This window comes from Aspergillus sydowii, assembly GCF_001890705.1.
Source record: "Aspergillus sydowii CBS 593.65 unplaced genomic scaffold ASPSYscaffold_5, whole genome shotgun sequence".
In the NCBI taxonomy this organism is placed as follows: Eukaryota; Fungi; Ascomycota; class Eurotiomycetes; order Eurotiales; family Aspergillaceae; genus Aspergillus; species Aspergillus sydowii.
Genome location: NW_024467863.1, coordinates 443376 through 464110, shown reverse-complemented (window position 1 = coordinate 464110; position 20735 = coordinate 443376). Strand labels below are relative to the sequence as shown.

The following is a 20735-nucleotide window of genomic DNA, read 5'->3' as shown; positions in this document are numbered from 1 at the left end:
GGATGCCCATCAAACAATCGTCTCCGCCCAGTCCTCGTGGGGTGACTTGTGGTAGAAAGCTGCTCAAAGGCAGAGTCCGAAAACGGAGACCGGGGGGACAACTGGATTTCGAAGGACAGCAAGAGTTGCTTAGTCCAACCACAGACATCAGGACGTCACGGAGGCGGTTTGATGAGGGAGCCGAGATTGCTTGGGTCGGCCGGGAGGAGTCGGGACCCTATGGGTGGCCGGGACGCAGCCACGTTGCCGGGAGCTTTGGGAGAGCGAGCTTCGGATCAAACGGCGCGAAAGCTCTACGAATTCTCCCAAATGACATTGTCGGAGTCCACGGGAATGTGTGATCTGTCAAGTCGGACGGGTTATTCAATTCGTCTCGATAGGCAGGATCCTAATAATATCCATGATTATCCTGCCGCCTGAACCGTATCGACTTGGCATCTTGAGGCTGCTGTCCAACCCCAGAGTGTATCGGTCCTATCTGACGACCACCCGACGTAATCTGGCAGACGACAGCAGGCAGTCGGGTTTGACAGGTCCCAAGAGGGAAAAAGCTCACCCGACCACTTTCCCTTCTGAAACTGACAAGCCGGACGTGCAGGAGTGGCAGTGCGCGCAGTACCGCAGTACCGCAGTGCAGGAGACTGGACGTGACAAGTGGAAAGTGACAGCGCAGGAGTGGGAGGCTCCAGGATTCGACCCCGTGGTGCAATGCGGGGAACTGATTGGTCAGTCCGCATCCGGAGCCAGGCGGCCGGTCGCAATGGGCAGGCGGTACGGGCCGATCGCCGCGGATTCTGCCACCACGTGCGCAAGTGATTGGTCGGGAGCGTCAGGGCGATCGACAGTTTAGGCTTTTTTCCAGACACACTTCCGCCGCCAAGATCTGCTCGCATGCTCGTTGCTTCCATCGAAATTCCACCCCCAAGCAACCAGCAAAATGGGCAGTTCCCAGAGGCGAATCACCGCATCGGCCTCCCCCGTTGCCCACGAGGCAGGGCCTTCCAGGATGGCAGTCCTCGGCCGTCCCACTCCCCGCTCTGGCTGCAACTGCCACTCACAGGAAGGCTCGCTCCAATTGCTCCGGTGGAACCGGCTGCGACGCTGGGTCTGCCCAGAAGCCCACCGACTTATCAGACGCCACCCTTTGCACATGTGCGCGATTCGCCAAAGCGTGCTGGCTCTCCGCTGCCGCCTTCTTCCAGAGATTTTTGGTTAGCTATATATTCTTCCTCGTCTTGTCCGCTTGGCTGCATCCTTTCGTGACGTCTCAACGCTCTCCCACTCGCGAGTCTTGCTCTCCCAAGACACCCAAGCCTTCTCTAGATCGGCTCAGCCGCCTCTAAACCTCTTGACCTCAACGGCCAAGAGCGTCCGCTTGCCGAGCAATTACCAAGGTTGTCTTGCTGATCGTCGAAAAGAAAACGTTTGTGAGCGGTCGAGATGGCTGATTTCGGTCCCCGTGCGCCCCATGGGCCCGATATGACGGGCGACCATGAGCCCTTGGAGAACATGGACATCCATGAGAAGGGTGCTTTCGACGCCCTCATTCGCCCCAGCGACAGTTACACAGCCGACGGCACCTACTGGGCCGACTTGAACGTCTTCAAGCGCGTCAAGTTCGTCAGCTCCTACGATGCCACCGAGGCCAAGCGCGAGCTCGGCGGGATCTGGGAAATGACCAAGGCTGATCCCCTCTCGCCAATTTCTTATTACTTCCGGAATATGGTCCTTCCTGGTGCTGGTCTCGGTCTCGAAGGGTAAGTTTGCTCGTGCGCTGCGCTCCGAAATAGTGGGTTGGCACTAACCTTTTTGATTTTATCTTTCTTTTAGTTACGTCCTCTTCTCTATCGGGAACTTGAAACCTCTCTTCGAAGCTGCCTTCGCCGAATGCTGGGACGATAAAACCATTTGCAATGCGCAATGGATCAACGCTGTTGACTACCTCGAGATTTGTGGTATCATTGTCGGTCAGATCTTGGTCGGTGTTCTCGGTGACTGGTATGTCGAATTGGACCAATTGAGTTCGCGGCGTTTTTGACCTTATATTTTCTAGGCTTGGCCGTCGCTGGGGTTTGATTCAGGATGCCGCAATTATGCTTATCGGTCTGGTCATGCTTACCGCCGCCTGGGGTGTCACCCAGAACGGCTGGGTTATTTGCTACGCTTGGTCTCTGTTCTTCTACGGTATCGGTGTTGGAGGTGAATACCCCATGACCGCCACCAGTGGTATGGAGAATGCTACCGGCTCCGGAAAGGTCTCTACCAAGGAAGATCGCCTCCACCGTGGCCGCAAGGTCACTAGTGCTTTCTTGATGCAGGGCTGGGGTCAATTCTTCAACCAGGTCATACTCATCATACTGCTGCTTTGCTTCCACCACGGCAGCGGTAACCCCCCGTACTCCACCGTCTCTGCCCAGTGGACTTACCGTGTGTCTTTCGCTGTCCCTGCTGTCGGTACCTTGTGGCTCGTCTACTACCGTGCGTACCACATGAAGGCTGCCAGCAAGCAGCTGCAGAGCGCGAAGAAGAAGGCCTCAGTCACTGGCTACGATGTCGAGTCGCTCAGACTCACCTTCAGGCACTTTGGATTCCGTCTCGTCGCAACCGCTGGTGCCTGGTTCGCCAACGATGTCTTCTTCTACGGTAACAAGTTGTTCCAGTCAGAATTCATCAAGGTCATCAGCCCTCAATCCGACTCCATCATGCCCACCTGGCTTTGGAACCTGTGCAACGTTGGTGTTTCGCTCGTTGGTTACTACTTGGCTTCCTTCTTGATTGACAACAAGCTGTACGGCCGCAAATGGATGCAGATCATCGGTTTCCTGATGTGCTTCATTCTCTTCATGGTCCCCGGATTCAAGTACGACTACTACACCTCGCCCGAACACATCAAGGAGTTCCAAGCCATGTACTTCTTGAGTTCCTTCTTCAATCAGTTTGGTCCCAACTCCGTCACTTTCCTCGTCGCCGCAGAAGTCTTCCCTACCCCCATCCGTGCCACCGCTCACGGTATCTCTGCCGCTGCCGGTAAACTCGGTGCTCTCCTCGCCTCCGTCCTTTACAACTACATCACTACGCAAGAGAAGTTCCACATCGTCCCCTGGTTCGGTCTTGGAGGTGTCGTTCTCACCTGGCTCTTCCTTCCCGATACCACCGGTCTCGATTTGAAGGAGCAAGAGCGCCGCTGGAAGTACATCCGTGAAGGCCGCGAAGAGGAGTACCACGGACCTGCCGTCCACTCCAAGCATCTTTCCATCTGGGAGCGCTTCACTGGCAAAGGAAAGTACTACAACGCCGAGCTTGACTACCAGCAAAAGGTCGAGGAATACCGTGCCGAGTGGGAAGCCGCCATGTCCGCCAAGATTTCCGAAAAGGACAAGGGCGCTTTCGAAGACGAAACTGACGATGACCTTCTCTCCGGCCATGTCCACTCATACTTTCACCGCACGAGCCCCATGTTCCGCGGTATGGAGGCGAATCCCAGCAAGGGTGATAACTTTGCCCTGCCTCCCGCCGCTCGGTCAGATGACTCTACCGAGAACTCGATTGAAGAGAAATAGTCGTTCTGCATACACCACTATACCCCTTTTTGTTTGATTCCAAGTTTTCCCTCATTCATGGCGAGGCGATTTAATCCTTTGTTTGATTCACTGTTCCTATTATGTTCTCTATTCTGATGACAATGCCCACACGCATAGAGCAGGCGGAATGACCGCAATTTATATACATACCCCTAGTACATAGACTGAATGCTCAAAACTGATCAACCGATCCATCACTTCCCTCCATAAATTCCCAATACCAAAGCCTGGAAAGTCAATTAATCACTGGTTCCCTGGTTGTAACCCAGTGCCACCGACGAAATTTTCTGGCTCGCCGCCAGGGGTCTGGAACTGCGACTTACACAACCGAGGTTTCCGCCGGGCCCACCCGCCACTCCACTAATACTCCAGTAAAAAGAGAAAAATTCATTGGATGTGACGGCTTTAAACCTGATGCGGCGATTTTTTCTGCCGCTGGAATTTTCCGCGCTCTAGACTATTAATAGAAGGCGGGGGTCAGGGCGGTATGGCGGAGCTTTATCTTATCTACACGTGCAGGAGATTGTTTAGTCTTGTCGGCTTTACTCCGTCTGTGTGCACTTCCACTTTAAGCATAACCCACCCATCCATCCCTGACGAGAGCTACTACGTACCTACCTGTTAATGCATCAATAAAGCCAGTCGATACATTCAATCGATTCAATACATTGAAAGAAGAAGAGAAAGAAGAAGAGAAAGAAGAATCGAAATGTCCCCAGCACCACCAACACCAACCCTCTTCGCGTTCGGCTCCAACGGCTCGGGCCAACTAGGTATCGGGCACGATGAGGACGTGTCTGTGCCAACGCCTTGTATATTTGCAGATTATACTACTACTCCTCCTCCTCCTCCTCCTTCTCCGACACAAACACGGAGTCCCCGAGTCTCGTGCATCGCTGCTGGTGGGAATCATACGCTTGTCCTGCTAGATGATAGGCGGGTTTATGCGGCGGGGATGAATGGGGACGGGCGGTGTGGGCTGAATTCAAACTCCGATTCAAACTTCAGATTTGCGAGGGTTACTGTGGTTGGAGAAGAAGAAGAAGAAGAAGAAGAGAAGGAGTATGAGAGTGGGAGTGTGTACGATGTTTTCACGGGTGTTGCTGCGACGTGGGAGGCGACGGTCTTGGTGGTGAGGGGTAGGGGTCATGAGGGCGGAGGCGTGGATAGGGATGTAGTGTTTGTGCTTGGGACGGGGATGAAGGGGGAGCTTGGGCTGGGTCGTGAGAAGACGCAGGCTCGGGCTGGGAGGATTCGTGGCTTCCCGCCGCGGGGCTTGGGTGTGGTTTCTGTTGCGGCGGGGATGGGGCATGTTGTTGTTGTTTTGTCGGATGGGGCTGTTTATGGGTGGGGTGCGTCGAGGAAGGGGCAGTTGGGTGGTGGGTTGGTTGCAGAGAAGATTGTTTGGGAGCCGACTCAGATTGACGGGGTGCCGTTTCGAGTGACTGATGCTGTCTGCGGGAGGGAATTTACGGTGTTGTGTGGAGATAGGGAGAAGGGCGAGTTTGTTGTCCTTGGGTCTCTGGGTGATAAGTGGGGTATACTCTCGGGAATTCCTGCAGCGGAGGATGTGAAGGGATACTTGAAGATGGATGCTAGTTGGCACGGTGTCTATGTACATCAGAGAAATATGTCTGTTCTTGCCTGGGGCCGGAATGACCGTGGTCAGCTGCCACCAGGAGATTTGCGCAGTGCAAAGGAGGTGGCGGTTGGTAGTGAGCATGCGCTTGCTCTGCTCGATGGTCGGTCCGTCGTGGCGTTTGGATGGGGCGAGCATGGCAACTGCGGACCAAATACGGATGCGCAGGGCAATGTCAAGGGCACATGCAATCAAGTTCCCCTTCCTGAAAGAGACATCGAGGTGATCGGCGTTGGTGCTGGCTGTGCGACGAGCTGGATTATTGCATCCTGAGTGCTCTCCGCCTGTTGTAGCTGGCACGGTCCGTGGATGAACATCGAAGCAAGGGTCTTCAATCGAAGAGCCCGAGTCCGTGAAGCTACGGGATGTTAGCTGGATCGCAAGGTGGGAGGGATAACCTACCTGTGACATGCGTTGTGTTGGAGGAATCCCCATGTCATTTTGATGGCTCAAGTCCATCTGGTCGTGGTCTTTTAGAGCCGGTTCGCTATCCCGCAAAAGCGGCCCCAAACTCTTAGGGTTATCCTGCTCCTGTTAGCGGGATTTTCGCAACATCAAATGAACTGCGTCTTACCAGATCCGCAGTCGCGTCCCAACCGAGCATATCCTCAGCCTCCGGCTCCTCGTCTTCGGCCACGTCCCATTGTCTATCGTCGTCCGCCGGCAGAAAAAGACTATCAAACTTGGTCGACGGCTGCGGCTGTGTTGTGGCCTGTGTGCTCGGTGCTGTACCCCGGGAGGACGTCCCCGTGAGAGGACGAATGGGCCTGTTACGGGGAGGGGCTATCTGTCTGGTTTTTACTGAGGTACTTGGTTGATTAGCTTGTACGGGTGCGGGCGTTTGTCTGGCGGACAGTTGCGGTACAGGTCTAGAGGAGCTCGGCAGATCCTCCGGGCCTGCTTCGCCTGTTGTCATTAAGGTAAACTCTGTTCGAATACCCTCGAAATCGTACGCAAGCTGCAAGGGTCGGCAAGGACGGGTGTATCGGGCGGTGATCATGACCCTGGAAGTCTCAGCATGGGATATCACGGCCTTGAAATCCTTCTGGCTAATAGCGATGTGGACTCCATCATCGGCTACGAAACGTTCAAAGTCCGTTTTGTCGATGGCGACTGACGTGTGCACCGGCTGTCTGAGTGTGTCTGCATTATGAATTAGTACAGGGTTGTTTAAATTGGGCCGATAGAGACGAACCATTCCCGTCGGTAATCTTGGTAGTGAAGCTAGTGAAGATCACTTTGTTGTTTTCCGCATAGATATCTAGCTGTTCAGCCGACGGGCTGAAGTGAGTTGTGATTTCTTTCAGGAATAGTGGGTCGATACTCCATTCGTTGGTCGCTTGTGACCGGTCGAAGACAGCATGTTGAATCGAGGTGGACTCGTAGGTCAGCTTGTACGATTTGATGACTCCTGGTAACAGTTAGCCACGCGCTGGATAACTGGCTNGCCCAACTAACCAAGACCACATATCATCCTAATGACAAGCCGGCACTCCGTCTCATCTGGATACTCACGGACCTCAATTTCGCAACGCTCGACCGCGGTATCTTTATCCCGCCGATTGTTTCTCCCATGAAATACCGAGAGCAGAGCCTGTGGGGTTAGCACAAGACTCGACCTCCCTTAGATCAGGAAACGTACCTTCAAATATACTTGGCAGCTGAACTTCCCGGTATTCGACGACCGGGAACTGACTGAAAACTCGTAATTCTCAAAGAACTTCTCGGGATCAAATACAAAGGACGAATATGCCGTATTGCTTGAGTTGAGCGAACTCAGGCGAAGCTACTAAGGGTCAGAGACAATACAGGCTCAAGTACATTCCATCAAAAATCACGCACCAGATCATATTCGGCTTCAATGCCCACTGTTTCACCATTTTTTACCAGACATACTAAAGCATCCTGGAATCGGGATAAGGCCTCTGGGAGGAGGCACAGTGATAAAGTGGTCATGGCTCGAGAAACAAATCTCGCCAGGCTCGCAATACGCGTAGCCGGTGTCCTTTGGTAAGACCAGTCTCCCGCTCAAATAGTTCTATCCGTTCAGCGTCTCGATATTGCTGTTGTTGTTGGTAAAGGCAGCAACAGGATTAAGGCTCCAGTCCGGACCAAGAACGCGCGTTTACATAAGCAGCTCCGCGCATGTAAGGTGAACTGCCCAGTCGCCAACTGCAACTCTATCCCCGACTTCGCGCCAGAATCCATCGATATTTCATTGTAGATGCTGATGAAGAGTATCGTTTGCACGGATACCAGCTTGTGGGGTGGCTGAACTGCTGTCGTGAAAATGGCCGTCACTCTGCCTAGTGAGATCCTCTTTATGGTCCTGGACAACCTAGGAGACGAGAAGGATCATAACAGTCTGTACCAATGCGCTCTTGCATCGAGACATTTTACGGAGCATGCTCTCGCTGTTTTATACCGGTGAGATCGATCACAATCAATGGCATTCTCACAGTGTTGGGCGCGCTTCATGCTTACACCCCACCATAGGATCTATGACGCCTCACCCTTGAGAGGCGGAGGCACCGAGGACGAGCAGCTGAGGACCCAGGCTAGAAGGCCCATGTTTGCCCCAGCGAACTTCAGGGAGGATCAGAATCCCACACTGAGGAAATGGATTACGCTGTGGCGATCTATCGTCCTCTCTACGCTGGATTTGACTTATCTGCCTTACTACAGCTATATCCGGTATTTGGATCTAGACGATCTAGGGAACCTACTCGGTTCTGGGTCCACCGTCAAAGAGTACGTGATTTTTGCGGAATAATTAACTCTGTCTAACAGTTGATAGCGAACTCTACACGCCGGAGCTTCTCGAGTTCGTTTCTCAAGAGTATGTTTCAGAGGGGAATAAGCGGCGTCGTTCGCCAAGGACGTTGCCAGAAAATGAATGGATCAAGGTGAAGCTTGGGTCAGGTAAGTAATCATTCGCTTGTACTTATAGTCCATGCTTATTCCTTGAAGCCATTGTCAAGAAAAATGCCTTGATACGAGGCATGTCTTGCGACGGTATGTTCTCATTGGCAAAGCATTGATCACATCTGATAATATCAGTTCAACCCACGATATTGAACGAATGGGTTGAGGGATCTCCCCAGTTACAAAGCCTGACTGTCTGGTCCGGGTCTGCACTTTCGCAACGCGCAGGCGACAAGATCCGCGATCACTGCCCGGAGTTCAAGCAGCTCAGGATTTACATCTGGTAAGCCCCGCTGAACTATCTTAACTTCTAGCACTTACATCACGCCAGGCAAAATAAACCGCCAGGGAATGCAGAGACGGAGGCAGAAGAGCTTTTCAGTGCACTCCGGCCCAACACCCTAGAGTATTTCGAAGTGCTCAGCTTCTCCCATCTAGGACCCCGGTCCATAAAGGCATTAGGAACCCAGAAAAACTCTTTGGCCGAGTTGAAACTGACTAGTCTTACCATTGATACGATCCGCGAGCTTCCCTCATTGACTGCATTGCCTAATCTAGAGGTTCTCAGCCTGACAGACTCAGCGCCTGCCACGTGGGACGAATCATTTTACACGAATCTCGGTTTAGTTGCGGACTGGATCCGATCTTGCACGAAGTTAAAACGCTTAGAGGTTAGGAAATTCATGCACGATGCCGAATTGCTAAGCCAAGTGATGATGAGCGATGATATCCACCTCACCAGCCTCTCCTTCGCCGGCTTCAAGCTAACCCGCAGCGGTGGCTTTCTTCCTGCTCTTGGGTCCCACACATCTCTACAGACCCTCTACCTCCGTGGCGAAGGAAGCGAAGACCCTCGAGACAACAATCTGCTCGTCGACGCAGTAGGCGTCCTCGGTAACCTCCGTGAGTTGGAGCTCAAGGATGTATCCGACTGGTTCACCATGGAGCAAGTCGAGGCTGTCACTTCATTCCTCCCGCACTTAGAGAGACTTTGGATCAGCGGTGAAGCCTTCAACGACTCCATCTGGCCCGCGTTCGCGTGCCTCACGAAGCTCAAGAGCCTAGCCATATATGCCCTCAGCAATTTCACAGCGAACGGGGTGGTCGACTTCATCTCGCAACTAGGACCAAACAATAAAGGACTGAGTCTGTCCATTCTCAACGCGACATCTGGCGTCAATTTCCCAGACGAGGCGCTGGGTATGATTCGCGAGATGTTGGCTGCGAATCTAGATGGGACATTTGATTTTGGTCTCGCTCAAGGTTCGATGTCCCGGTCTCCTGCTCTTAAAGTCGGAGTTATGCTAACTTACGCTGCAGAGGAATTCAGCGACGCTGATTCTGATAGTGAATTGTCGGATTAGGCTATATAGGCAAAGGGCAGGCATCTTTGGGAGTGGCGGCGTTAATGTGGATTTTGGCGTATAGAGCAGAAAGAAATGCAGCCTGCTTCTTCATCGAATCAAACACCACCAGGGCTGCAATAATAAAACTGCACCAAGTAGTAGACGTGGAGTTGTCTGATTCAAAACTAATTAACGGGATTGGCGGAGAGAGGGCGGCGTCGCGTCCACCGCGTCGGAAACGCGTGCGTTTCCCGCGTCAACCACGATTTGCCTGAGCATCCCTTCCCCAACCCATCAAACAGCCAGTGCGTCAACACTGGGCCAATTTTCCTAGAATTCATCCTCAAGTCACTTCCCATGCCCGTCTTATCTGCACAATAATCGCCCGCGCGGAAATACCAATCCATAATGGCTTCAGCCCGCGCGCAATTGGCAGAGCTCCGCGCTCTGCGTGCGTCAGGGAAAAAGCGTCTGTCCACATACGAAGTCGAGGAACAGGGCGATATCTATGAGGAGGTCGACGACGACGGGTACAAGAAAATTATTCGCAACCGACTTGACGAAGACGATTTCGTTGTCGACGATAATGGCGAGGGATACGCGGACGACGGCCGCGAGGTCTGGAATGAGCAGACCGCACAGTATAGCGATGAGAGTGACGAAGAGGATTTACCGGCTAGAGGAAAGGCTGCTAAACGCAAACGCGAGGAGGAGAAGCAGAGGAAGGACAGGATCAATAATGGGATCTCGAAATACTTTAACAGTGGAGCGGCGGCCGCTGCTCCGAAACCGAAGGTGAGCGAGCGAGCGAGCAGTCCTTTGGACTGGAGAGGACGGTTCGGGTTTGTAGAGCATTGGCTAATTATATGTGCACTCGCAGCCAGTTGCTACCGCTGAAGACGATGCCTTTCTTGCCGATCTTCTAGGCGAGGTCGATACCAATGTGGTCTCGAACAAGGTCCCGAAGCACAACATCGTAAAGTCGGAAACGCGCCGCAAGGTTCGCATATTATCCCCTCCGCTCTCAGAAAAACAACGTACAGCGAAACCTCCGCGGAAGGATGAGAACAGTGATCCTGTGTCCCCGGCTGGCGAAGAACCGGCACTCAATCTGGATAATGACGACGGACCCCTTCCTCAAGCGGACGACGACGATATGCCCATGAGCGACCCAATGCCCTCCTCTCCGGTTACCAAGGCGGTAGAGCGAAAGAACATAGTCCCTATAAAGGAGGAGCCTGAGGACGACGATGATGACCTTATGGAGGTGGTTCAGGCTACTGGCCATCACGAAGCCAAGGCACCGAACATCAACATTTCCGGAAGCCGACCTCCGCCCAAGATCAAGAAGGAGCCTTATCCGACTCCTGCCAGTTCGTCTCCAGTGAAGTCTGCGGCAGATGTGAATGCTTCTTGGAACGATGTACGCGACAAGTTGAACGTGCTCAACAGCCCAGCGTCAGCTGAAATGCGTAGCTTTGGCAAGCTACGGCCCCAGGACGTTGTTGAAGAAGATGGAAGCCTTCGATTCTTCTGGCTCGACTACACAGAGGTCAACGGCAGCCTTTGCTTATTCGGAAAAGTGAAGAACAAGCAAAATGGCTCATATGCAAGTGCCTTCGTCAAGGTGGACAACGTCCTTCGAAAGTTATACTTCCTTCCCCGCGAGCACAGACATAAACAGGGCCGTCAGACAGACGAGGAAGTTGACATGGAAGATGTGTACCATGAAGTCGATCAGATGATGTCAAGGCTGAGAGTTGGCATGCACAAGATCAAAGAATGCACTCGCAAATACGCATTCGAGATGCCCGGCATTCCGAGAGAAACTGAATACTTGAAGCTACTCTATCCTTATGACAAGCCGGCTTTACCCATGGACACCAAGGGCGAAACGTTCTCTCATGTTTTCGGAACGAACACTTCATTATTCGAACAATTCGTCCTCTGGAAGAACATCATGGGTCCTTGCTGGCTCAAGGTCGAAGAAGCCGATTTCTCTGCTGTCAACAATGCCTCGTGGTGTAAATTCGAATGCCAGGCCTCAAAGCCAGGACTTATTACCCCAGTCCCTGACACCGAAAATCTCGATCCGCCAACTCTCACCTTGATCAGTCTCGCTTTCCGAACCCAGCTCAATGTGAAAGAAAACAAGCAAGAAATCTTGGTTGCCAGCGCACGGGTCTACGAGAACATCTCTCTCACGGAGACCACTCCGCCGGAAAAGCTTCCTTGCAAAACATTCACTGTGATGCGTCCAGCTGGTTCCTCGTATCCAGTGAACTTTGAGGCGGAAGTCAAAAGGCAACGAGGTACATATATGTTAGAGAAGAGCGAGCAAATGTTGCTCAGTAAATTCATGGCTCTGTTTGAAAGAGTTGATCCAGATGTCATGATGGGCCATCAGCTTCAGGAAGTCGATCTAAGTGTCTTCCTAAGTAGATTGAAGGAGAAAAAGACGCCCGGTTGGCATCGTCTTGGACGACTCAAGCGTGGAGAATGGCCCAAAAACTTCAACAGGGGCGGCGGTTTCTTCACCGAAAGGCATCTAGTTGCTGGGAGATTGGTGTGTGATGTCGCCAACGATATGGGCAAGGTAAGGGTCTCCATTTGTACCCCATGAAGGCATGCTAACCCCCAGTAGTCACTGATGATGAAATGTCAATCCTGGAGTTTGACGGAAATGTGCGATCTTTACCTTGGGGCGGGCAATTCGCGGCAGGAGCTAGACTTCGAGGCCGCACTCAAGACATGGGCAACCTCCAAAGATGGACTTGTCAACTTCGTGAACCACTGCGATACCGATACTTACTTCATTGCTGCCCTAGTTCTGCGGCTTCAGATGCTCCCCCTAACCAAGGTGCTCACAAACATTGCTGGCAATTCTTGGGCCCGAACGCTAAGTGGTACTCGCGCTGAGCGGAATGAGTACATTTTGCTCCACGAATTCCACCGGAACAAGTACATTTGTCCCGACAAGTATTCTTCCAAGCTGCAAAAGGCGGAAGAGAAGGCCCAGGATGGTGACGAAGACGATGCAGCTGATAAGAAGAAGAAGGACAAGTACAAGGGTGGTCTCGTTTTCGAGCCTGAAAGAGGTCTTTACGACAGGTTTGTTCTTGTCATGGATTTCAACAGTTTGTATCCTAGTATCATCCAGGAGTACAACATTTGCTTTACCACAGTGGATAGGGCATCGGCGGTACGTTCTTAAACCCCTCATCTATGCGCTTATGAAGTCTAATATGTGTAGGCCGAAAATGAGAACGAAGAAAAGGTGCCAGAAATTCCTGCCACCGATTCCGAACAGGGTATCCTACCTCGCATTATCGCAACCCTTGTCGGCCGACGGCGGGAAGTCAAGAAGTTGATGAAGGATAAACGCGCAACTCCCGAGCAGCTCGCCACATGGGATACAAAGCAGTTGGCCTTCAAGCTTACCGCCAACTCCATGTATGGATGTCTTGGGTACACACAGAGTCGTTTTTACGCTCGCCCATTGGCCATGCTCACCACATTCAAGGGTCGTGAGATTCTGCGTAGCACCAAGGAATTAGTGGAAAGCAAACAGCTGAAGGTCATTTACGGTGATACCGATTCCGTCATGATCAACACAAATATGGACACCATCAGCGACGCACTGAGAGTCGGAGACGAGCTCAAGAAGGCAGTCAACGAACGATATCGATTGTTAGAAATTGACATCGACAACATCTTCCGTCGTCTTCTATTGCACGCCAAGAAGAAGTATGCTGCTATTAATATGATGGAGGTAGATGGCAAATACGTCGACAAGCTCGAGGTGAAGGGTTTGGATATGAAGAGACGTGAGTACTGTGCGCTGTCGAAAGATGCTTCACAGAGGCTTTTGAATGAAGTCCTCTCCGGTGAGGATCAGGAGCTTGTCCTGAACCGTGTTCACGATTATTTGCGTGAGTTGGCGGGCAATATGAGGGAATTTACTGTTCCTGTTCAGAAATACGTGATCTACACAGTATGCACTATCTACTTCCCTCCCCGTTGAGCATACACTAACTTCATCTAGAAACTCTCCAAGCGACCAGAAGAATACCCCAACAAGGAGACGATGCCTCCAGCACAAGTCGCACTTCGAGAATTAGCCCGTGGCAAGACAGTGCGGCCAAACGACGTGATCTCCTACGTCGTAACATCCGGAGACTCAGAGACATCCTCTCTCCCCGCAGCAAAGCGCTCCTATACCCTCCAAGACGTGGTCAAGAAGGACTCGGGGCTCAAACCCGACATCGAATTCTACCTTCTTAAACAGATATTTCCCCCTATTGAACGTCTCTGCGCTCCCATCCCCGGCACAGATGCCGTCCGCCTAGCCGAATGCCTCGGTCTCGACGTCCGCAAATACCAAATCAACACCTCCAGCACCCAAAACACCCAAAACACCGAGATCTTCCCACTAGAATCCCAAATTCCAGACTCCGTCCGCTTCGAATCCGCCGCGAGATTTGCTCTTACCTGCCGGCACTGCAAAGAACGCTGCGTCTTCGAGGGACTCGCAGCCTCAGCCCACATGTGCAACCCCCACGGACTGTTCTGCCCCAACTCCTCTTGTCAAAAGCAGTTCTCCGTTTTAACAATCATTGCACAACTCGAAAGCCAAATTCGTGCTCAAACGTCAAAATACTACGAGGGCTGGCTTGTCTGCGACGAGTCCACCTGCGGGAACCGCACCCGCCAGATCAGTGTCTACGGACACCGCTGTCTTGGACCGCGCGGTCAGGCTGAGGGCTGCCTAGGACGTATGACGTACGAGTACACCGAGAAGCAGATGTACAATCAGCTTCTGTATTTCGCTAGCTTGTGGGATGTGGATAAGGCGCGGGCAGCCGCACAGAAGGAGGCGAGCGGAGAGAAGAAGGATAGTGTTGCTGCGTTGGTAGAGTTTAACCGCGTACGCTTCGGGACAGTCAAGGGCGTTGTCGATGCTTATTTGAAGAAATGCGGTAGGCAGTGGGTGGAGATGGATGGGTTGTTCCGGTTTATGTTAGCTTAAATCAGCCCAAATTTTAGGTCAGGGTTGAGTTCAAGAAGAGTTGATTATCTGTATATAGTGATTTTGTTCGATGGCTGGCTGGATGGATGGATAAGACTTTGGTTTATCACCTCATGCATGAATGCATTTTATGTACGCAGTTGTTTTACCATTGGGGTGCTTTCTGGCGTTGACTTGGCTTTACTTTGCTTCTGTGTTCTGAACGATGGAATGAGTATTCTCAATTAATCAACACGATATACATATCATATCATATGGTTTCATTTGTGCAATTGCTGTCCCGTACTCTTAACAAATGGCGTAAACTTAAACAGATGGCGTGAATCAGGTTAGAAAACCCAACAACACTCGGTTTTATCCTATGAGAACGACGCCCTAACATAGCCTCTCTCGTAATCGGCTAAACGAAGTTCCTATACAAGAGTAAGGGTCAGTATCTGCGTATACTCTCGCACAAATGACAAAACTAGTTCATGCAGCCAGAATAAAAAAAGCGAGACTAACCTCGAATGAATATGAATTAAATGTCCAAAAGGCACAGATACTGTGCATTACGTTGAGATCACCAAGCTCGTTTCTGAAACAGTGCCCCCTTTAGGTTCGGTGGGATTAGCACACATGAATAATGGCGAAGGGAGGGTGCAACAAGCAACAGAAACGGCGATATGACGTACTCACTTCTGAATCAGACTTTTTGACAAACAATTGGCCGTGCCAGGAGTGTAAGACTGTCCGAACATACTTGGTGGTGGGGATAGTTTCTGAGGTTGTGATGGATTGCTGGTTTCAGACAAGACACTAGGCCATGGAGCTTGCGAGTTTGATGCCGTGAGGCTGGAGAAGGGACTAGGATGTTGGCTGCTTGTAGTACTAAACGGGCCTGTGGAGCCTGACCCTGTTCCGACTCCGAACTGATTATTTGAATTTAAACCATCGCGTAAAGCAAAGGAGGAGCCGAAAACACTGGATTTTTGGGTTGGGGTGGATGCTGGAAGCGTAGGGTTAGTCAAATCAATAGATTGACCATGAGGACATACTAGAGCCGTTTCCGCTAGAATTTTCGATACTTCGCGCGTTTTTTGTGGGGGACAGCTCGCTGGGAAAGACGTCAGGATTAGGTCTTTTTTGTGAATTGTCGCTCTCGACTTGATGAACGGACTAAATTGCAGCGAATATAGCTGGATGGCGAGTACTGGGATCCAGAGTTGTAGCTGAGGTAGACTCTGCCAGTGAGTCAGTCAATGCTAGGTAAGTTTTAAATGGGCCCTTTTTAGAAAGTCCGAGCTTACCTTGCCTCGATACAATGCGCTGTTGTCTGAGCAATCTACTGCTATTGTCATATCTACTACAAGTTTTCAAACATGCTTGCAGGCGCTCAACTTTGTTCTGCAGTACTTCCCTGTCATGTTGAACAGAATCAGGCTCGGAGGCAAGACGTACGATTTGCTCAGTGTCCATTTCGCAGACCATTTTGCCAGTGAAGATGGTCTCAAGTGGAATTAACAAGCAGTTTTCGATCGCCAACATGGCGATGTTCTCGGTGAAGACAGTAAGCGCTTTCTGTAAATTGTTAGAGAGCACGAAGAAGGAGCTCAGGAGAGGATGTAAAGATCACGAGAGCAAGGTGGTTCTTACACCGTAATATTCTTCCATCAATCCAATAATTTTTGATTCAGCACGCTTGGGGGAGGATGGTTCTGTAGACCGACTACCACCACAGAGTGGAACCCGGCCATTTGCTTGCAGATTCCCAGCCTGATTCATCAAATCGAAGAGGCAGTTGTCGTGAAGGATTGGATAGCTCTTTCGTTTGAAAAAGCTCAGTTCTTCAAGCTTTCGCTGGAGCCTTTCTTTAATTTCTTCCATGGCCGGTTCCACGATTTGTTTACAGATCGAACGACATGTATAGTCATCGGCGACGTGGTTAGTGAGGAGGAAAAGGAACTCATTCACTAGCTCCCAAGCAGCCCTAAGGTGTGTTTGCGCCATTTGGTCCCAGGGCTTCATTTGATCTCTAAGGAGACATCCAACCAGTTGCTGTAAATCAAAACCTTGGCAGTATCGTGCGTGTTCCTGAATTTCTTCCTCAAGGTCCTCCCGATTGACAGGGTTGGCGGACCAGTTACGCAGGTATCGGTTGGTGGAAATGCAATCCAGGTCACTGTTATTCAGCTCACCATCAGAACTGGAGATCTGGCGCCAGGATCCTCCAACGTGCAAGGCCTCCACGAAATCCCGGTGCAATTCTTTCATGACGAGTCGAGGCCGACGATGATTCAAGGCTGACTTGTCGCTCATATCGTCAAAAAATCCGTCACGGTATATTTCGTCTAGGGTTTGTTTGATCACTACTTCGAACCGGCACGCGATGTGCAAAAGGTGCCCTCATTTTTCCTCTACGGTTGATAAGCCTTCCCCAGATTATCGAGCTTAGTTTGATGGTCTGACAACATTCCGTTGGCTCTTTTGACGACATCAGGAATAGTGCGATTTATCTGTTCCAAAACCAAATTACTTATTCGATGCCTGAGCTTCTCTATCCCGGTGCATTCCTGAGAGATGCCAGCCAAGGAGCTAGAGGTACCAGAGAGCTCCAAATCCACACCATGCCATCGAGTCTTCAATGTAGCTCGATTGCCTTTGATGAGTTGGATAGTTTCGTCTTCTTCTCCTGACGGTGTGATGTTCTCCCGGAATGTGATGATCTCCAAGCTTCTTTCGTACTTCGGGTCAAATCGTTTGATGACGGAAGTTATGTTGTCCAAATCACACTTGTTCGCACTAGTTGGTATGATGGCAAGCCGTATGTGGTTGGTGCTCTCAAAGTAGCCTTTTATTACTCTCAGAGCCGCGTCGCTAATATTTTGCAATTCTCCAAATTCTCCATCCCTAGTACGCATTGTTGGAAGGTCCACAACGACTATGCTTGGCAGCTCTGGTCCACAAATTTCAATCCTCAGTATGTCACCAATTACGGCTTTTTCTCCAGAATTGATGCATGCTGTCACTTCGTCAAATAACACGGAAAGAGCTCCCTCATGCAGAAGCTTCCCTGGGCTGAACCTGTGTGATCTGGGTATGGTTGTTTCTGCTGCACGAGCGCTAAGCAAGAAGGTGGCTGTCAGGGTGGGACGAGACTGCCTGCGTAGGATGAATTCAATTGTCACTGGTTCAAGACACCCACTCCGCAAGGGGATTGAGATACCTGTAATGAGCTCAAAAAAAGTTGTTTCCTCGGTCTCATCAGCACAGCTGCAACAAACTATCCGAGGTAGCTCAAACTGGAAGTTGACTCCTATTGCCTGCATCTCATCAATTGTCGTCAAAATCTCCGATTGTGCAGACTTTAGCTGGTCAAGAGCCGCAGTATCTCTCTTCTTATCGGCCATGTTGGCCAGAACGTGGAGAGTTTAAATGAGGTAAACAGGTGTTAAGGTAAGAGAAATTGGCCAAGGAATTCGTATATTCCAGAAGATAGATTATTACAACACGGTCAGCGGAATATGGTAAGCGAGGAGAAGAGTTGTGGGAAGAAGTTGTTGACAAGAGTAACACCTAAGGAGAGTGAGTGAAAGAAGTGAGAGAAGTGAGGGAAGAACAGAGTAAGAGACAACAAAATCCAGTCTGTATAAGGGCCTGGTGAGCAAGATAGCCAATCGACCAGAAACAACAACTCTGAATCTCCTCATCCAGCTTTGTTTTCTTCTCATCTCTCATGCTGTGAATGAGTTTGTATACAAAGTGCGCTAAACCCGATGTGGCGATCTCCACCAATTGACTTCATCCGCCGAACTCGCAGTCTTGAGGGAATCAAGACGCAATTCACCATCCCATAAGCCGGTGTTTTCGCTTAGACTCCCATTATAGCCTGTTTAGCTTCCCAAACTCACAGTCTTTCGTCATGTCAGTCGGGCGGGTACTGGTCATCGCAGGATCCGACAGCTCCGGCGGCGCGTATGCCACCCCTCATTTTCCCCTCCAGATTGTCTGCTAATGCACTCGCCATGGATCTAGGGGTCTTGAGGCTGACCAAAGAGTCTTAACTGCCCATGGTTGCTATGCCCTCACGGCTACCACAGGCCTCACAGCCCAAAACACCCTGGGGGTGCAAGACATTTTCGTGGTTCCCGCTGAGTTTGTCAAGAAGCAAATCAGCGCCAGCCTGGACGATGTCGGTGCCGACGTGATCAAGCTCGGTATGACTCAACAATATCTTCCTCATCTCATTTATTCTTGGGATAGAGTCTTTTGTCTTAGGTCGATGAACTAACTCGTCTGAAGGGATGTTGTCGTCCGCAGAGACCATTGACATCATCGCAGATGCGCTTACATCGTATCAAATTCCAGCCGTGGTTTTGGATCCGGTATTCCAGCAAGCCTTCCCTGCTCCCTTTATTCTTACTAAAAAGAAAATTAGGTGATGATCTCTACCAGCGGTTCTCAGTTATTACCTGAAGCGGCGGTCCAGGGCCTGCGCAAGAAACTGCTGCCTCTGACAACTGTCCTCACGCCCAACATCCCAGAAGCAACCCTTCTCCTAAAAGACGCAGGACTAAACTATACTGAACCACAAGACCTTCAAGGGCTTATCGATGTCGCAAAACAAGTCGCAACGTTGGGACCCAAAGCTGTTCTGCTAAAAGGTGGCCATCTGCCGCTCACAAACGATCACAAAACTGCCCGCAGCCCAGACGAGGCCTCTCGAGTCATTGATGTACTTTATGATGGAGACGAGGTTACTTTATTTGAAACTGAATTTCTAGTCTCGAAGAATACCCACGGCACCGGTTGTTCTCTCGCGTCGGCGATTGCGGCAAACCTCGCACTCGGAAAGGACATGAAGAGAGCTGTGCGCAGTGCTGTCCGTTTCGTTGAAGCAGGAATCAAGACTAGCACACAGCTCGGAAAGGGAAGTGGTCCTATCAACCACTTCCACTCCGTCTATTCCTTGCCATTCGCGCCGTATGTTCCACTCTCACGCATTGACATGAAAGGAACCGTTCGGCCAGAGACTAATTTGCTTATAGGGGAAGGTTTTTGGAGTACATTCTAGATCGTCCAGACGTACAATCAGTATGGAAGCGATTCACAGAGCATGAATTTGTCGAAGGCCTCGGCAGCGGTGCTCTTCCAATCGAACGGTTCAAAGAATACCTGGTACAGGATTACCTATATCTTGTAAGGTCCACATTTCTCGAACGTCCTTTATAATATTGACTGTTCTTCTTAACTAGGTTCACTTTGCTCGGAGCAACGCTCTTGCTGCCTATAAGGCCAAAGATATGGAATCCATAGCCGCAGTGAGTGATTCCTGCGTGGGACAAGCCTGCGCTCCCCCATGGCCAAAAGAGATAATACTAACAACCTCGTCAAGTCAGCAAACATCGTTCTACACATCGAACGAGAGACTGCACTCCATATCGACTATTGTGCGTCGTTTGGGCTATCCAAAGAAGAAATGGAGAAGCTTCCAGAGACCGGTGGTAAGTAACAGCTATTGTCATGCTTCAACCGTTTTCAAAGTTCTAACGGCGACGATTATCAGCTTGCACCGCGTACAGCAGATACATCCTCGATGTAGGCCAATCAGAAGACTGGCTTGCACTGCAGGTAGCATTAGCACCATGTTTAATTGGATATGGAGCTATCGCACAGAGGCTGTACGCGGAGGAAAAGACGCTTCGGGAAGGCAACCGATACTTCAAGTGGATAGAAAACTACGTTGCGGATGATTACACTGAGGCTGTCCGTCTAGGGTCCGGTAGGAAACACAAAGCCCCTCTCCTTGTGAAACGCTCCTTGTGAAATGCGTGAACCGCTTGTGAACACAGCTAACAGCTCTACAGAACTGCTAGAAAAGCACATGAGGAAAGTCTCACCGTCCCGGATGGAAGAGTTGATCAAGATCTTTATTAGAGCAACTGAGTTGGAAATCAGGTTCTGGAGCATGGGGCTCGGCAATGGACACCCCTGATGCGTAACAAAGCGAGCGCCATACAAAGAATTGTATATACTTAGAATCCGCCAGACTTCTAGAAAATGGCCCAGATAGAGGGAAACCGCCACTTGGAATCAAACCCATGGTACAGCACCAAAAACTGGCACACGTGATAATAATGCGTATGTGAAACGATGTCCCAGTTTCTACGATCGCCTTCTGATCAAGATCCCCAACTACAAAAGTCTGGTTCATCCACTCTGTTTTGTTCTTTTGT

At 50.8% G+C, this 20735-nt stretch overlaps 6 protein-coding genes across 6 annotated transcripts; 4 read left to right on the top strand and 2 right to left on the bottom strand.

Annotated features, from left to right (window-relative positions):
• Positions 1-373: 373 nt before the first annotated feature.
• On the bottom strand, positions 374-1301 carry ASPSYDRAFT_955717 (uncharacterized protein). The gene has a single exon (XM_040853137.1). It carries the CDS (start codon positions 906-908, stop codon positions 405-407), a length of 504 nt encoding a protein of 167 aa, XP_040702360.1. The 5' UTR covers positions 909-1301; the 3' UTR covers positions 374-404.
• Positions 1302-1440: 139 nt separating this feature from the next.
• On the top strand, positions 1441-3560 carry ASPSYDRAFT_89295 (putative MFS phosphate transporter; the record flags this gene model as incomplete). The annotated part of the gene is made up of 3 exons (XM_040852143.1): positions 1441-1757; positions 1831-1998; positions 2054-3560. The coding sequence occupies 3 exons, from the start codon at positions 1441-1443 to the stop codon at positions 3558-3560; spliced, it is 1992 nt and encodes a 663-aa protein (XP_040702359.1).
• A 975-nt stretch (positions 3561-4535) lies between these two features.
• ASPSYDRAFT_44927 (uncharacterized protein) lies at positions 4536-5835 on the top strand (the record flags this gene model as incomplete). The annotated part of the gene is made up of 1 exon (XM_040846934.1): positions 4536-5835. A coding segment is annotated over one exon (958 nt), but the record flags the coding sequence as incomplete, so codon positions are not given.
• On the bottom strand, positions 5552-7176 carry ASPSYDRAFT_57835 (putative DNA repair protein rad9; the record flags this gene model as incomplete). Its single annotated transcript, XM_040849436.1, has 7 exons — positions 5552-5578; positions 5623-5745; positions 5795-6363; positions 6416-6631; positions 6679-6814; positions 6863-7006; positions 7063-7176. 7 exons carry the CDS (start codon positions 7174-7176, stop codon positions 5552-5554), a joined length of 1329 nt encoding a protein of 442 aa, XP_040702357.1.
• A 241-nt stretch (positions 7177-7417) lies between these two features.
• On the top strand, positions 7418-9628 carry ASPSYDRAFT_44922 (uncharacterized protein). The gene is made up of 7 exons (XM_040846933.1): positions 7418-7647; positions 7717-7971; positions 8018-8142; positions 8191-8235; positions 8281-8428; positions 8477-9408; positions 9466-9628. Exons 1-7 carry the CDS (start codon positions 7511-7513, stop codon positions 9507-9509), a joined length of 1686 nt encoding a protein of 561 aa, XP_040702356.1. The 5' UTR covers positions 7418-7510; the 3' UTR covers positions 9510-9628.
• Positions 9629-9899: 271 nt separating this feature from the next.
• ASPSYDRAFT_57833 (DNA-directed DNA polymerase alpha catalytic subunit POL1) lies at positions 9900-20494 on the top strand (the record flags this gene model as incomplete). Its single annotated transcript, XM_040849435.1, has 14 exons — positions 9900-10286; positions 10372-12087; positions 12136-12693; positions 12745-13485; positions 13537-14418; positions 18413-18474; positions 18535-18716; positions 18802-18884; positions 18938-19482; positions 19548-19698; positions 19755-19820; positions 19895-20003; positions 20066-20281; positions 20352-20494. The coding sequence occupies 14 exons, from the start codon at positions 9900-9902 to the stop codon at positions 20492-20494; spliced, it is 5841 nt and encodes a 1946-aa protein (XP_040702355.1).
• Positions 20495-20735: the final 241 nt, after the last annotated feature.

Coding starts and splice junctions, on each gene's coding strand:
- ASPSYDRAFT_955717 (XM_040853137.1), bottom strand. CDS start 908: ATGGAAGCAACGAGCATGCGAGCAGATCTTGGCGGCGGAAGTGTGTCT.
- ASPSYDRAFT_44922 (XM_040846933.1), top strand. CDS start 7,511: ATGGCCGTCACTCTGCCTAGTGAGATCCTCTTTATGGTCCTGGACAAC. Junction 8,236..8,280: donor ACGAGGCATGTCTTGCGACG/GTATGTTCTCAT, acceptor TGATAATATCAG/TTCAACCCACGATATTGAAC. Junction 9,409..9,465: donor TGATTTTGGTCTCGCTCAAG/GTTCGATGTCCC, acceptor CTTACGCTGCAG/AGGAATTCAGCGACGCTGAT.